Source organism: Staurois parvus, unplaced genomic scaffold, assembly GCF_062004578.1.
Source record: "Staurois parvus isolate SC_StPar_1 unplaced genomic scaffold, SC_StPar_1.0 ptg000679l, whole genome shotgun sequence".
Lineage (NCBI taxonomy): Eukaryota > Metazoa > Chordata > Amphibia > Anura > Ranidae > Staurois > Staurois parvus.
In genome coordinates this window covers 1,971,568-1,986,319 of record NW_028318475.1, presented here as the reverse complement: position 1 = coordinate 1,986,319, position 14,752 = coordinate 1,971,568, and the positions used below count along the sequence as shown (strand labels likewise).

General features: G+C 41.1%; 1 protein-coding gene across 2 annotated transcripts in view; it reads right to left on the bottom strand.

The window, feature by feature from the left end:
* Positions 1-875: 875 nt before the first annotated feature.
* Positions 876-14,752, bottom strand: part of PPM1K (protein phosphatase, Mg2+/Mn2+ dependent 1K) — a 28,407-nt gene continuing 14,530 nt past the window's right edge. For both annotated transcript variants that reach the window (XM_089652323.1, XM_089652324.1), the window contains exons 5-7: positions 12,907-13,051; positions 6,208-6,342; positions 876-4,146 (exon numbers count right to left, since the gene is read on the bottom strand). In XM_089652323.1, the coding sequence (XP_089508449.1) occupies positions 4,015-4,146; positions 6,208-6,342; positions 12,907-13,051 (412 nt within the window). In that variant the 3' untranslated portion in view covers positions 876-4,014. The remainder of the gene's footprint in view (positions 4,147-6,207; positions 6,343-12,906; positions 13,052-14,752) is intronic.

Here is a 14,752-nt window from a genome sequence, read left to right as displayed (position 1 = left end):
TAGAATATATGGGGCAGCACAGTGGCTAAGTGGTTAGCACTTCCGCCTGGCAGCACTAGGGTCATTGGTTTGAATCCCAACCACGGCACCACCTGCCTGGAGTTTACATGTTCTCCCTGTGCCTGCGTGGGTTTCTTCTGGATACTCCAATTTCCTCCCACACTCCAAAGGCATGCTGGTAGGTGAATTGGATCCTGTCTAAATTGGCCCTAGTATGTTTATGTATGAATGTAAGTCAAGCACCTTAGGTTGTACACTCCTTAAGGGTTAGGGACTGATGTGAATGTACTATATATGTAAAGCGCTGCGTAAAATTGACATTACTATTTAAGTACCTGAAATAAATATATTTTTTCATTACTCCTCTAGTGAATAGGCCCACTTGTTACTATCAATGCAGCACTCTGGCTAGGGGGTTACCATCAATGCTAGCACTCTTTTTTTAAGTGAGTACCATTTTATAGCAATACACATGTGTATACATGCATAGAAATATAGAATGTGGTTGAACACTTTATAGCCAATGTGTTTATCTCACTAGGATCACCCTCTGGCCATTATATCCCCTTCTGCAGTCTGCCTTGAGTCGCCATGTATCCATTCCTGTGTGCCCCAGGATTCCATCTGGTCGATTTCTTGATGTGCCAGGTATGAGATGTGTGGGGACAGGGCAGATTGAGTAGTATTCAAGTTTTTGATCACATACATACACAGTATCACTGTTATGGCTGGATAATTTCTTAATTGTACCTATTAGTACCCCATTCACAGGTTTGCTTCCTGAAGAAGCCAAGTAGACAAAACATGTGGAAAAGCCTGTGTTTGAGTATCTCAATTTAAATGACATATACTAGATATAAAAAAAACTATAGAAATAAAGCACTTTGTAATATTTTATTGTACAAATACATAAAAAAATTCTAGTTTAACTTGTGTTGGCATGTAACATAAGCACCTAGAAACCCCCACTCCTACCTTTTCCAGCATTTTATTGTTGCATTTTCATGCACACAGTAATAGCTTAAAAAAAAAAAAAAAAAAAAAAAAAAAAAAACACCAGTGCAATGCATGTGAAAAGTGCACTGATACAATGCAATTGAAAATGGCATGCCAGCAGGTGTGTTACATGCACACTAGTGTGTGTTATGGGGTCAGCAGGCCCCTTGAATGTATGTACAGACCAGGGTTTTTTGATGGATTGGGAAGGAATAGATGGCAATAAAAGCAAGACAGGGGTTCTATGTCCCCAAAAGGAAGATTTACCCCTCTATGTGTAGGATCTAAGAACAGCAAAGCAAGGGGAGTGGAGGAGTTTTAAAACACGCCATCACTGACCTCTCTAGCTGCATGTATGGAGTAGTTCATTCTCAAAGATCACAGATAATTTTCAGTCAGTTTCTAACAGCTTAAAGCAACCTGCTGTGCATTTTACATTTGAGGGTCAAGGGTGGCCAAGTATCTGTTCTCCACAGAAGGCAAAAATGGGAAGTAGCTGTGATTTTTGTGCCACTATTCAGAACTTTGGAGATTACTTTCTTCATAACACCTACAGAGGTGAATAAGGATTTTTTTTATGCGTTTACAGAATATATCAATGTTTTAGTGTGCTTTGTCTCAGTGCTGTTTCATTGCAGAGTACATTTGTCAATAGCACGTTTCCTGCATGTGCACTGCATTATTTTCAGCAAAAAAGCCAGTGACCCCTGCAGACAGACTACACTAGGCCTAAGAATCAATGCAGTCACTCATGAGTTTCAATACAGAACTTGAAACAAGTTCTAGAACAGTTTATTAATTACAAAAACAATATTTACACAAATATACAGAAAGTTATATACATAATATGCTATGACCGCCAAAGCATATTAAACTGTACATAAACAGGTTACTTTGTAAGATGAACAATGCTATTTGCAGTATGTTTAAGAACCAGACTGTACTACTTTATAAGCTCCTCCAATGTCTATAATTGAGCATCTGGAACGCATGCAGTAATGGGCAGTTTGTTCCCATGCATGTGTCGCGTAGTACTAAGGTAAATGCAGTTGAAACAATTGCAGTGCCGCTGAGAGCTTCAGCTTTATAGGTTCTAGACCAGGGATCCCCAACCAATTTGGATGGTAAACCACATTCACCTATGACATTGGTGATACGTGGACAGACCTTTCAGTTGCCTTCTGCTGCTGTGACCACTGAAGAAACAAAGAAATTCTTCACCTATCCTGTTATTACAAATACAGGAAAAACATTTAACACAGTGTATAATTTCATCATGGCAACAATTGTGTTGTTCAAGGTGTGATGCAGCAAGCACAAAAGTTGAAAGATTGTCACAAGCATCATCATTGCAAGCTCACAGCCACTTGTTAGGGATCAATGTATTGAGCACAAATTGTTAATGTTTCAATATGTATTTCCCTATCATAACCACAAAGTACATTGTTCACAACAAAAGGTTTATCAGGTGCCCCTATCTGAAACTCGCTTACCTATGTAAAGTACTCCTGTAAACCTGTAAGTCTCTGCCATCCATTAAATGGTACCCATACCACAGGTTGGAAAACAGATTTTAGCAGCTCTAAAATGTAGTTCGCTATCACATTCTGAAGATTTCACACAAAATCAACACCGATGGAACCTTTGTAATAAGAATACCACATGGTACCAACACCTGATTTTGGTCTTGGGACAGTTTAATACATTACCATAGACTGTCACACAGCTGGTTCTTTTTACAATATACAATCCAATACTTAGATTACATTAAAATGGCAAAGAATTGTAAAATAAAAAAATAAATAAATAAAAAGAAATCAGTCTTTCCAACTCAAGTTCACATTTTTGAAAAACAGGCATTTGAAGGGATTGCTAAAAAATACCCAATACCAACCTTCATAAAAGTACAAAAGAGTTAAAAGTGGTGTAATAAAAAGAGTCCAGTGGGCCTCATTATAAATAATACTAAAACACCACAAATTCAGAGTGTAACAGACAGCCAGCATAAAGTGTTCAGTAATGCAGTGCAAAATGAGCAATAAAGTGCTCTCTTACATTGTTCATGGCACTAATGCTGGCTATACACACCATTTGCAGCCATTTCAGCCACTTCAAAATCAGACAACTGCAGGGGCGGACTGACAACACATGGGCCCCCGGGAAATAGGGGTTCATGGGGCCCCAGTGTCCTTGCCCAAACTCAAAAAAGCCCAAGAAAAAGGTACCAGGGGCATCTCAAGGGGCCCCCTACTGACCCCGGGCCCTCGGGCAGTGCCCGAGCTTCTAAATGGTCAGTCTGCCCCTGGACAACTGAACACATAATCTAACAGTTTCTGCTGCCACTAAGAAATGACCAAACCTTTTAGTGGTAGGTTGTCTTTTTCCTATATGGTTAGTTCTGTAATCAAAAACGGTTTAAAAATGGCAGAAAATTGTGTGTGCATAACCAGCATATAGGCTGCTCACAAATCCCGCCAGATTATCCTACATTTTTGCAAGAGGCAAACACACAAGATAATGTAAAGAGCAGTGTGGCGTGTTGTGAAAAATCTAACAGGCTAGATTTGGATGAGCAGCCTTATGTTCTCCCATTCAAGTCAGTTGAATGGCATCTTTCCCAAAATGCAGTACAGCTCATGGGACATGTATGCAGTGCAGCCCAAGGCAATGTGCCTTACTGTAATGCATGTGGCCAAGTGTATTCTAGAGTAATTGAGTCATGGAGGCCTGCAAGTTTGTGAACAATGCAGAGACAGTTATATTCCCTTTCAAACTTGTGAGCGCAGTCTAGCAGTCAGCAACCATATTACCTATTATGTACATTAGTGTAATTGTGTAGCATTTTATTGCCTAGACGTCGCGTTCAAAACACAGCAGATCATGCCACTGTGCTAAAAAAAACAAAACAAAAAAACAAAAAAACATCCTAGAAAGGCTGGCATGTATGAAGAAAAGATTGATTGATAGCAAGAGAACGTTGGACATTTTGTGCTGTACGTATAAACACGCAGGGCATGATTACGCCCATCTTCCACTTGATGCAAAGCTGCGACTGAAAGAAAAACTGACTTCAGAGCTCTTGTGCTTTCCCCAGGCCCCAAAGGGGACAATGATGGCTGTGCTGTTGTCTTCTGCCCCATACTGGATAGCCTGAAAAGCAATGCCAAAAAAGATTACCATAAAGTGTTACAGCTTAATTTCAAAGTACAAAATTCAGAACAATCCCTTGATCAGAAACACCAACTTTATATTCTATAAAGGACACAGAAAATCTACTGAACTGAAAGATTGGAGAGTAATGAGAAGTTAAACGTTTATATCTGCAAAATGTTGAAGTCTCATAACCTAACTTAAAAACCAGTCACGTTTGAATTTATGCAAAAATCTGAATATTTGGCTTTCAATTTATAGGCTTCACTTGTATAGCTTAGTGTATATCAAACACTTCAGCTTGCGTCAGGGTGTTATAAGACCCCTGAGCGGAGCTTTGAAAAGTTATTGCCTCCCAAATTACTTTGCACATGGTCCTCCTATTTCTAAAGAGTGTAAACAACTATCAGATTTGAAGAAGGGATCTTGCACACTTGCCTTAAGCTGAAGCGTGAAACAAGTAAAACTAAAAATGGGGAGGCTCATTGAAATCTCCCTTGGGTAGATCTACAATATTAGAATGAATTAGGGCAACATGCTCAGAACTCTATACAAGCCCAATCACCACTGGGCAACCTCATACATACTTATTCTGAATATTACAAAAGGTTTGCTCACAGCATACTCAAGCATAAAATCTGCTCCACCATGCTAAATGCAGGAGGGGAGGGAAAAAAAAAAAAAAAAAAAAAAAAAAAAAAAAAAAGAAGTATTTATACAATTGCCTCAATTTGTTAAGCATGAATCATACTGATATTATTGGTATCTGCCGAGTGCAGTCTTTCTGGCTTTAGGCAGCCAGCCCGTCCCTACTGCCATTTAGCAAAAGGTTTTCTAGCATGGTACTGATAAGCTAAAAAGGAAGAAACCCCTTCATACACCAAATGCTAGAAAAACGTGTTGTAGGTACTGACACGGTTATGAAAAAAAAAAAAAAAAAAAAAAAAAAAAAAAAAGGGAAAAAGGGGGGAGTAGGAGAGGAGAAGAGGGTATGTGGGAGGTTTGCACAAAAGTCACATTACACTGTCTAGCTTGGGTGAGATATTTCCCCTCAATGTTCAGAAATCCAAACTGGCTGTTTAAACAGTTTAAATTCAAAACACTAATCATAGCAGTATATAACAACATCACCGGTAGAGAACCCTACCAATGCTAGGAAGGCACCTTTTAGATGTATGCCTAAAACAGGAGTGTCTATGATAACCCCTAAACTTCCCACCTAATCATTATCAGTGTAATGGAAGGTGCATTTGTTTTAAGGACTATGTCAAAACAGGTATACAGCTGCTTGAGCATTCCTACTGTACTCCAAATGCGACAGACAGACAGACAGACAGACAGACAGACAGACAGAGACAGACAGACAGACAGACAGACAGACAGACAGACAGACAGACCAGATTAGGGAACCTGAAAAAAACATAAGCAGTTTAACCCATTGTGGACAGGGAATGGCATTATCACTACAAATTATTGAAACTGTATCCAAAAAGGTTTATATACCCTTGCTTGCAGTCCAGTTTGGGTTGCTACAGGGTTTTCCTCACTGTCCAACAGTACAAGTTCAACATCATGGACAGGACATTATCAATCTCCTGCCTGGAATGAATACTACCAAACTTCCAATTAGTAGTGAGATGTAAATGGCAAGATGCTCTTTTCTGAAAGAGGGTTGGTTTTGGATATTTTCTGTCAGCATTCTGGTCCAAATATGTAGTTTATGGTAAAAGATGGGGAATGTCTAATTATCCAACTATTTCAGCACCACAAGTCAAGCCAAATCATGCCAACAGAAATTTTTAATAGTGACATTTGAAGTTTCCACAGTGCTATTCAGGTCAAAAGGGGGGCAGTAATTCCACTATGGCACTAGGCTATTAATAAAATTTAGGTTAGAAACCATGGCCAATTTTAGTCTGCTTTTTAGTCACTATTAACAGGGTTTTATACGCACATTAACCAATATGAGCAGCAGGAGAGGCAGAGGCTTGCCTAGAACTCATTGTACTGCTGGAAGCATGTAGTCAGGTATAATATCCCATTAGGCTATGCAACACTTACCTGTTCAGTGAGGACTTGTGCTGCTTCAGCAGGATCATGGCACTGATTGATTATGTCACAGATCTCTTGGCTGTTAACAATGAAGTTAATGCCATCGGTAGTTAATACTAAAAATCCATCATCAGCATGATGCAACTAGAAATGTAAAAAGAACACTTACTGCTAAAGTCAATTAGAAAATGTATAATACACACACTTTAGTATTACATCTATGCAAATTAACTGTATTAGGTACACATTTGTGGGGTGCACTGATAGCAAGTCCTAAAAAGATATAAACAAAAAAAACACACAATAATAAATAATAATCAAGCCGTTTATTGCAGTTTGAATCTGTACCATTAGATGTGAATCACCTTTTGTCGATGTACGGTGTTATATAATACAACAGTCAGCAATTAGTATGCCGGCAGTAACAAGGCAGTGGTTCACAAAATCTACCATCTTTACCACCCCCCCCAAAAAAAGACTTTAAAACATAAAATGGAAAGGACTTGTTTACAAAAGAAAAATCCCAATATCATTTGGATGTTAGGATTATGAAAGGTTTTGTAAATTCACACACAATTCAGTTCGCATGATCAGATCACATTCTATTCTGAAATGAAACTGCGCCACCTGCAGGCTGTGGGTGGAAACTTCATATGATCATCATCCTTCAATAAAAAGGAGCATTTTTTTTGGCATGATCTGCCATATTTTCAATATCAATGCCACAATTTCAGAATTTCTGCCAGGGTATGAAAACTTTGAGCACAACTGTATGTCCAGCCCTCGGGTCTTTTGCAGTCTCTCTCTCTCCCCTTTCCTCTGTTTTTTTTTTTTTACTTCTGTTGTCTTGCAGTTTTATTTTCTAAGCTGGCTGTCCTGTTCCCTCCTAAGCCACGAGTCAGTCACCAGTAACAAAAGACCCTCATCTCCATAGGCATAGGACCTGCACTTTGCCAAGTTTTCCAGAAGACTTTTAGAGGGCTTCTTATGCACGTTGCTTTGATCTTTTGCAGCTCTGCCTGATCAATATGGCATCATCCAGGGGACAATAAATAAATCTAAGAAAAGGCCCAGCTGGGCCTGTGGAGCACTTCCCATACCAAACAAATTCATTTACAGGGAATAACTGAGCACATTTTCAGTAAACAGAACGAGACAGTCTTCAGGTGTTGAGAGACTCCATATCAGAACTGGCATCAGCCCTCCCAGGTCAGATCACTTCCCAGAGCTCTTGCCTAGAGGTGCCTCTGGAAGATCAACCAGGCACTTGCATAAGTATTTCTATAACCTTATGTCTCCCCCTGCCAGTAAAGAGCTAGGAGATTATAGTGGTCACACACTGCGGGAGAAGGATTCAGATAAGCTGGGCTTCAGCTTTACTCTGATTCAGCCCTATAGTCCAGCAGTAAAGCAACATAGTGGTTGGGAAAAGGAAGAGAAGACGGCAAAAACAAACAATCCCCTTTTCTGCAAAAGCATCAGACCTTTTTACCCTTTATGGAGGAAATAGGGGGATTTAATAGCTCAAAAGTGGCAGAAGTTCTCGCTGAACTGCTCACAAATTATCTTTTTCAGGGAGTTGTTGATGTGGCTATAGTACACCTGGAAAAAAAAAAACCCACACTTTCAAAAAAATAGGACTCTGCCTCTTTCAAAGATGTAACTGATATGAGGATTGACCCAGACCTCAAAAGAGTCAGAAGAGGGCTGAAGATCATAATGTGGGTGCAGTTTGCCAGCCGGCAATACCTCTTTCATCCATCACTAAAACATTTAGGGTATTGGCTAAAACCATGGAGACAGCAGTCAATGAGAGAGAGTCAAAAAGGAAGACCTTGTTCGTGCCGTGGACAGACTGAAGATGTCTTCAGATTTCAACAGGGAGTATGGCAAGAGATGTCAGGTGCTCGGCTTGAGCAATACTCCCTCAGTCACAGAAAGGGGGAAAAAAAAAAAAAAAAGCCTTGAGCTGCAGACAACCTCAAAAACATAATTGGTGCAAGATTCCCTTTAATGGGAAATCTGACAGTAAACTAGATACAGCCATTTCAAGAGTAACAGGAGTGAAGTCTGGCCTGCTTCTCCAGGAGAGAAAGCAAAAGTGCTCTAGGCGTTTCCCTAACAAATTTCATCCCATGAGGGCGAGAGAGTCCAGGGCTGGATGACAGTCAGATTTCAGAAGAGGTTGGAGGGAACGCAAGCAAATTTTCTGCAGGAAACAGAAGACCTTGAATGTCACCCATGATCCGACTAAATCCTTTTGACGGTTAAGATGTCCAGACTGACAGCGGGAGCTAGGCTGGCTCTCTTAACGGAGGTCTGGACAAGAAAAAAAAAAAATAATAATAATGCACCGGGTACATAGGTACAGTCAACTGTAACACATGGAAGTTTTTGGACTTCTTCCTAGATGCTCCTTTCTTTGATCAATTTACTCCCATAAAACTGCCAGATTCTCCTCAGAAAGCAAAAATCCTATTATAATACCTGTGCACATTTCAAATCCAGTGCAGCGGTCCAGGTTCAGGTTCCCTATTCAGAAAAAATTCACAAGCTTCTATTCAACTCTTTATGGTTCACAAAAGAAGCAGGAGGATGGCAGCCAGTGATACTTAAAACAAAATCACTATATCTTTCTGGAAAAATTAAAAATGGAATCCCACCATACGATAATTCAAGTGGTACAGCCAGGCGACTAGATTATGGAATTGGACCTCCAGGACACCTACCTCCACATCCCAATCCTCTCGTCCTTCCAAAAATATCTGAAGTTTATAGTCAGTTGCTACTCTTGCAATTCCGAAGCCTTCCATTCGGGCTTTGCACATCTGAAGACTTTCACAAACATTGTGATTCTAGTCCCCATCATGGAGAAGGACCTCAGTGTGCATCAACTAGACTTAGAGCAGCTTATTCACCGAGGAGTTTCTGCTATGCACTCTCCAGAGATTTGGTTGGATAGTCAACTTCGAGAAAATCCAACTTTCTCCTGCTCAGCAGATACACATGGTAGCACTCATCACCACCACCAATGCCGCAGGTGTCTCTTCCACCCTAGAAAATGCAAGTCAACCATTTCCCTCCTGTCAGCAAGAGCATGGTCTCGAACGTCTTAAGAGATTCAAGTGGCATTTTCCGCTCTTAACAGCCCTGCAGTACAAAATGGAGGGGAAACCAGTTTCATTGCAAATGGAGAAGTGGCAGTCGCTTACATCCAACACCTAGGAGGTACATGCAGCAGCACACTTCAGGAGCAGGAGGTAGGGCCCATATTGTCATAGGCAGAACGCCACATGGCAAATTTGAGAGCAGCATACCTCCTAGGCAAGCTGAACATGCAAGGTGTGACAATTCAATTCCAGGAATGCCAGCATTGTAGCACTATGATGGTGAGTTACACAGCCATTTGCACTCGAGCGTGACATTTTCTAACTTGCATTCACCTGGGTCACAGACCAGTTGACTCTTTACGTAGTAGTAGAAGAAATAACGTGTGTGTGTTGCACGGTTGGTGGAAAATGAGGGACAGGAGTCTGGAGCAGCAGAATAACATCAAAATTTTGCATAAAAAATTGGCAAAAATGCAAGTAAAACTTCAGCTCCATTACAACAGGCTTATAGTGAACATTCCATGAAGAAATTGAGTGTTTTGAATGTTATACGTGGTTTAACCACTTGCCTACTGGGCACTTTTACCACCCCTTGCACCCAGCTCAATTTTCAGCTTTCAGTGCCGTTGCAGTTTGAATGACAATTGCGCAGTCATGCAACACTGTACCCATATGAAATTTTTAGAATTTTTTTCACACACAGAGCTCTTTTGGTGGTATTTAATCACCACTGGGGTGTTTGTTTTTTCACATTTTTTGCACTATAAATAAAAAAAATAAACGTTTGTTTTTATTATAACATTTTGTAAACAGGTAACTATTCTCATTCATTGATGTGCGTTGATGAGGCTGCACTGATTGACAGCACTGATGAGATGGCACAGAGAGGCTACAATGATGAGGTGGCACTGGTGGGCATTGATATGCAGCAATGATGGGCAGCACTGACCATCAGTGCCCTGATTAGCAGTGCTGATCTGCTCTGTGACAGCAGGACTTTCCTCATGCTGTGACACCCTCCCAGAACTGGACAACCACGCTGTATCTGTCATTCGGCTATAGCACGGTAAGGATGTGGTTAAGGAGTGGTGGGAAGAGGTCTTAGATGACGCAAGAAGTCAGCAGCCAAAAACTCAAAAGGACAGATGCAAATGTGGACAGAGGGAGAAGAATCTGTTCAAAGGAAAAGACGAACTCCAGCCTGACAAGCTGATTCTCCACGAAGACTTTGCTCCTGCTCACGATGTTAAGTATTCACCTGCAACGTTCTAGAAAAATTCCAGAAATGGATTCCAGCACTGGCACAGTCATCTAGAAAAGTGCATCACTTCACAAAATGACAGCTGCTAGTAAGCAATTTTTTTTTCAATAAACCATCCATTCCTGAAATTAAATTGTCAGACCTGTTACAGGCAGACCGACTTTTTCACAGATTCTCAGACCACAATGAGTGCTCCCTGCATTCCCAGATTTTCAACCAGCAAGTGCACATGTGGAGTGTGCCCCATATAGACCTCTTCACTATCCTCCAATCACAAGCTTCACAGATATCCAACCTCATAGTGGAGGTGACAGACGTGCTAGTGTTTCCTTGCAACTGCAGTCTGGCTTATGCTTTTCCACCTTTATCTCTCATAAGATTCCTATTGATGCTTCTGAAAGAGGATACCTCAGTCTTAGCCATTCTACCTTATTGGCCTCACAATCCCTGGTTTCCCCAGGCAATTCATCTCAACGTCCAGAAGCCAGTTTGCCTTTTAGTATTTCCACTTGTGCCGCAAGGAAAGTTCAAGCGCCCAAACTTGCTCAGACTAGATCTTTGAGCATGGCTTTTGAAACGGCTAAGTTGGAGGACCTAGGCTAGTATGAGGCTCCTGTACCTTTAAAGGAGGGGTGGGCTCCCTCAGGTCCACCTGCCCTTAGTCTATCCATTAAATACATGTGCCTCTACTATGGGGGCTCTTAAAATTGTAGAGTTAGGAACTACAAAATACTGGGGTGCCGTGACCAGGCTCTGTAGCTTACACATTTGCAAATGTGTGCTAACTAAACCCCTGTTTGTAACGCATACTGTTAAGACAGGTTAATTTGGTTTGTTTGCAGGCTGGCTGGCAAGTTAGAGCTGGGAATTGTTGTTTGACATGCGGCGCCCTTCTATTCCCCCCCACTGACACCATTGATGGGGCACCATTTCCCCCCCACTGACACCATTGATGGGCAACCATTTCCCCCCACTAACACCAACAATAGAACACTATTCCTAAAACGGAGACCAATGATGGGGCACTATTCCTCCCACGCTAGTATCAGGGTTCCTGGATTTCCTTCAGTCCAGACTGGATCTAGGCCTTAGCTGAAATTGCTGCTACCTGGAATTTCAATGGATTTAGGCTGGTACAAAATTTAGGCAGGCAGAAGAACCTTTATCCACCTGTTTCTCAGAGCAGTGCTGAGAACTCAACCACCCAGGAGTCTCTTCCCTGTAGGATTTGTCACTCCTTCTGGATGTTCTTTTAATCAAGTCTTTTGCTCTATATGCTTAATATGGGACATATAAAAAAAAAAAAAAAAAAAAGGGAAGAGTTTCTTGTTGCGGTGACTTTGGGAAGAAGAGTCTCAGAACTGCAAGCCCTAGGAGCAGCAGAAGAGATCTCATACTTCCCAGCATGGAGCTTCAGCCCTTCCATGCCCAAGGTAGCAACGTCTTTTCAAATGTCAGAATCCTGGGCCTTACCTAACTTTCTAGGGGGGGGGGGGGGGGGGGGGGGGGGGGGGGTAGAAACACTACATGAACCAGATATCTCCAGGATTCTGCCTTTACTGCTCCATTTAGAACAGAGACTCTCATCCCAAGCGGGAAAAACAGGTGGACAGGAAACCCTGTCACAACACTGGCTGAGTGGATTGGTAAACTCATCCACAGAATGTATAGAGCAAGAGGCCTGGATCTTCCTTTAGTGGAGATTGCACACTCTACTAGGGCGGTTGCAGCTTCCAGAGTGGCTCACTCAGAGTTTCCATGGAAAATCTGTAAGGCAGCCTCGTGGTCCTCACAGCATACTTTTCTGAGGCATTACAGGGTTGACCAAGGAACCATGTTGACTGTGGACTTTGGTAGATTAACAAATGAACAATTCAAGCTTCCGTTCAGTCCTGACAATAACTTTTTCAAACATCCACCCAGTCAGCTAGTTATCAAAAAGGTATGCTGCCATGCGGGCACCACTGTTTGGCAGGGGGATGGGGTTTGGAGGTTAGAAATCCCTGCTCAGAGGATAAGGGGGTGCAGAGACTGGTGCATCTAACATGTTACATCTTGAATATGGGTGTAACAAAAAAAAAAAAAAAAAAAAAAAAAGAAGGTGAACTTATCCTTTATGTGGCAAGGTCAAATGGCAGCGATTAGCTCCTGCAAAGAAGTATAAATAGAACACTAAAATGGCATTTGACAACAAAATTACTGCGCCATTCTTTTCAATGCTGGCATGCTTTGTATCACATGCTCAGGGTACGGTTAAAGAATGGAGAGTTTACAGAGAAGTGAAATCTACTACAAGTGAAGAAATACTGGCCAAGACAACACAGGCCAGGTTCTCACCTTCACTCTTTTAGTTTCAGGCTCTGCTATTACTCCCGTTGATTTGAGATCCAAATCTCCAATGCTTCTGGTCATTGCAAGTCTGCCATTTACGTGGGGTTGTCCCAAGCTGTTCCAAGCCACAAAGCCACCACATTCTCTAATCCTGAGAACAAAACAAAACATTTTCGATGTTATCAGATCACCAAGTCTAGATGAAAGGAACCTAGAGCATGAGAATATCAAATATTCAGGCTGGGCCATTTTATATGCAGTTTACCCCCAATGACTGTCCAGCCTCTGACTTTTCACATTCAAGCAAGATGGAGCATAAAGGCAGCATCTCCTAAATTCACAAACTTTTAATGTGGAAGAGCAAGCTTTTGAAATCACCCTTTAAAAATGTCCCCCCCCCAAACATGCATACACTATATATAAAAAAAAAAAAAGAAAAAAAATGTATATACTAGTTGTGTTCAAAATAATAGCAGGGTGTTGAAAAAAGTTAATAAAACCTCAAAATCCTTCTAATAGCTTTTATTTCCATACACACAAATGCATTGGGAACACTACACATTCTATTCCAAATCAAAACATGAAGAAAAATATATCAAATTTGTGTTGTTCCTCTAAAAAAAAAAAAAAAAAAATTGAAGAAAAGTGATTAGACTGTTCAAAAAAAATAGTGTTTGTATTCTTCACAAAACGCAAACATTCACTACATAAACTGAAAAATGTTTGAAGACTTTGCTTTCCTTTGAATCACTTAATGAATATTTAGTTGTATAAGCACTGTTTCTGAGAACTGCTGTACATCTGTGTTGCATGGAGTCAACCAACTTCTGGCACCTGTGAACAGGTATTCCAGCCCAGGATGATTGGACTACATTCCACAGTTCTTCTCCATTTCTTGGTTTTGCCTCAGAAACTGCATTTTTGATGTCACCCCACAAGTTTTCTATTAGATTAAGATCCGGGGATTGGGCTGGCCACTCCATAACGTCAATCTTGTTGGTCTGGAACCAAGATGTTGCACGTTTACTGGTGTGTTTGGGGTCGTTGTCTTGTTGGAACACCCATTTCAAGGGCATTTCCTCTTCAGCATAAGGCAGCATGACCTCTTCAAGTATTCTGATGTATTCAAACTGATCCATGATCCCTGGTATGTGATAAATAGGCCCAACACCGTAGTATGAGAAACATCCCCATATCATGATGCTTGCGCAACCATGCTTCACTGTCTTCACAGTGTACTGTGGCTTGAATTCAGTGTTTGGGGGTCGTCTGACAAACTGTCTCCGGCCACTAGACCCAAAAAGAACAATCTTACTTTCATCAGTCCACAAAATGTTGCTCCATTTCTCTTTAGGCCAGTCAATGTGCTCTTTGGCAAATTGTAACCTCTTCAGCACGTCTTTTTTTCAACAGTGGGACTTTGCGGGGGCTTCTTGCAGATAGCTTGGCTTCACATAGGAGTCTTCTAATTGTAACAGTACTCACAGGTCACTTTAGACCTTTGATCTTCCTGGAGCTGATTGTTGGCTGAGTCCTTGCCATTTTGGCTATTCTTCTATCCATTCGAATGGTAGTTTTTTGCTTTCTTCCACGTCTTTCAGGTATTGGTTGCCATTTTAAAGCATTTGCAATCATTTTAGCTGAGCAGCCTATCATTTTCTGCATTTCTTTATATGATTTCCCCTCTCCAATCAACTTTTTAATCAAGGTACGCTGTTCTTCTGAACAATGTCTGGAACGACCCATTTTCCTCAGAATTTCAGAGAGAAATGCACTGTAACCAGCATGTACATTTGCTGCCTTCCTTCCTTAAATAAGGGCAATAATTGCTACCTGTTTTTCAAAGAATGAA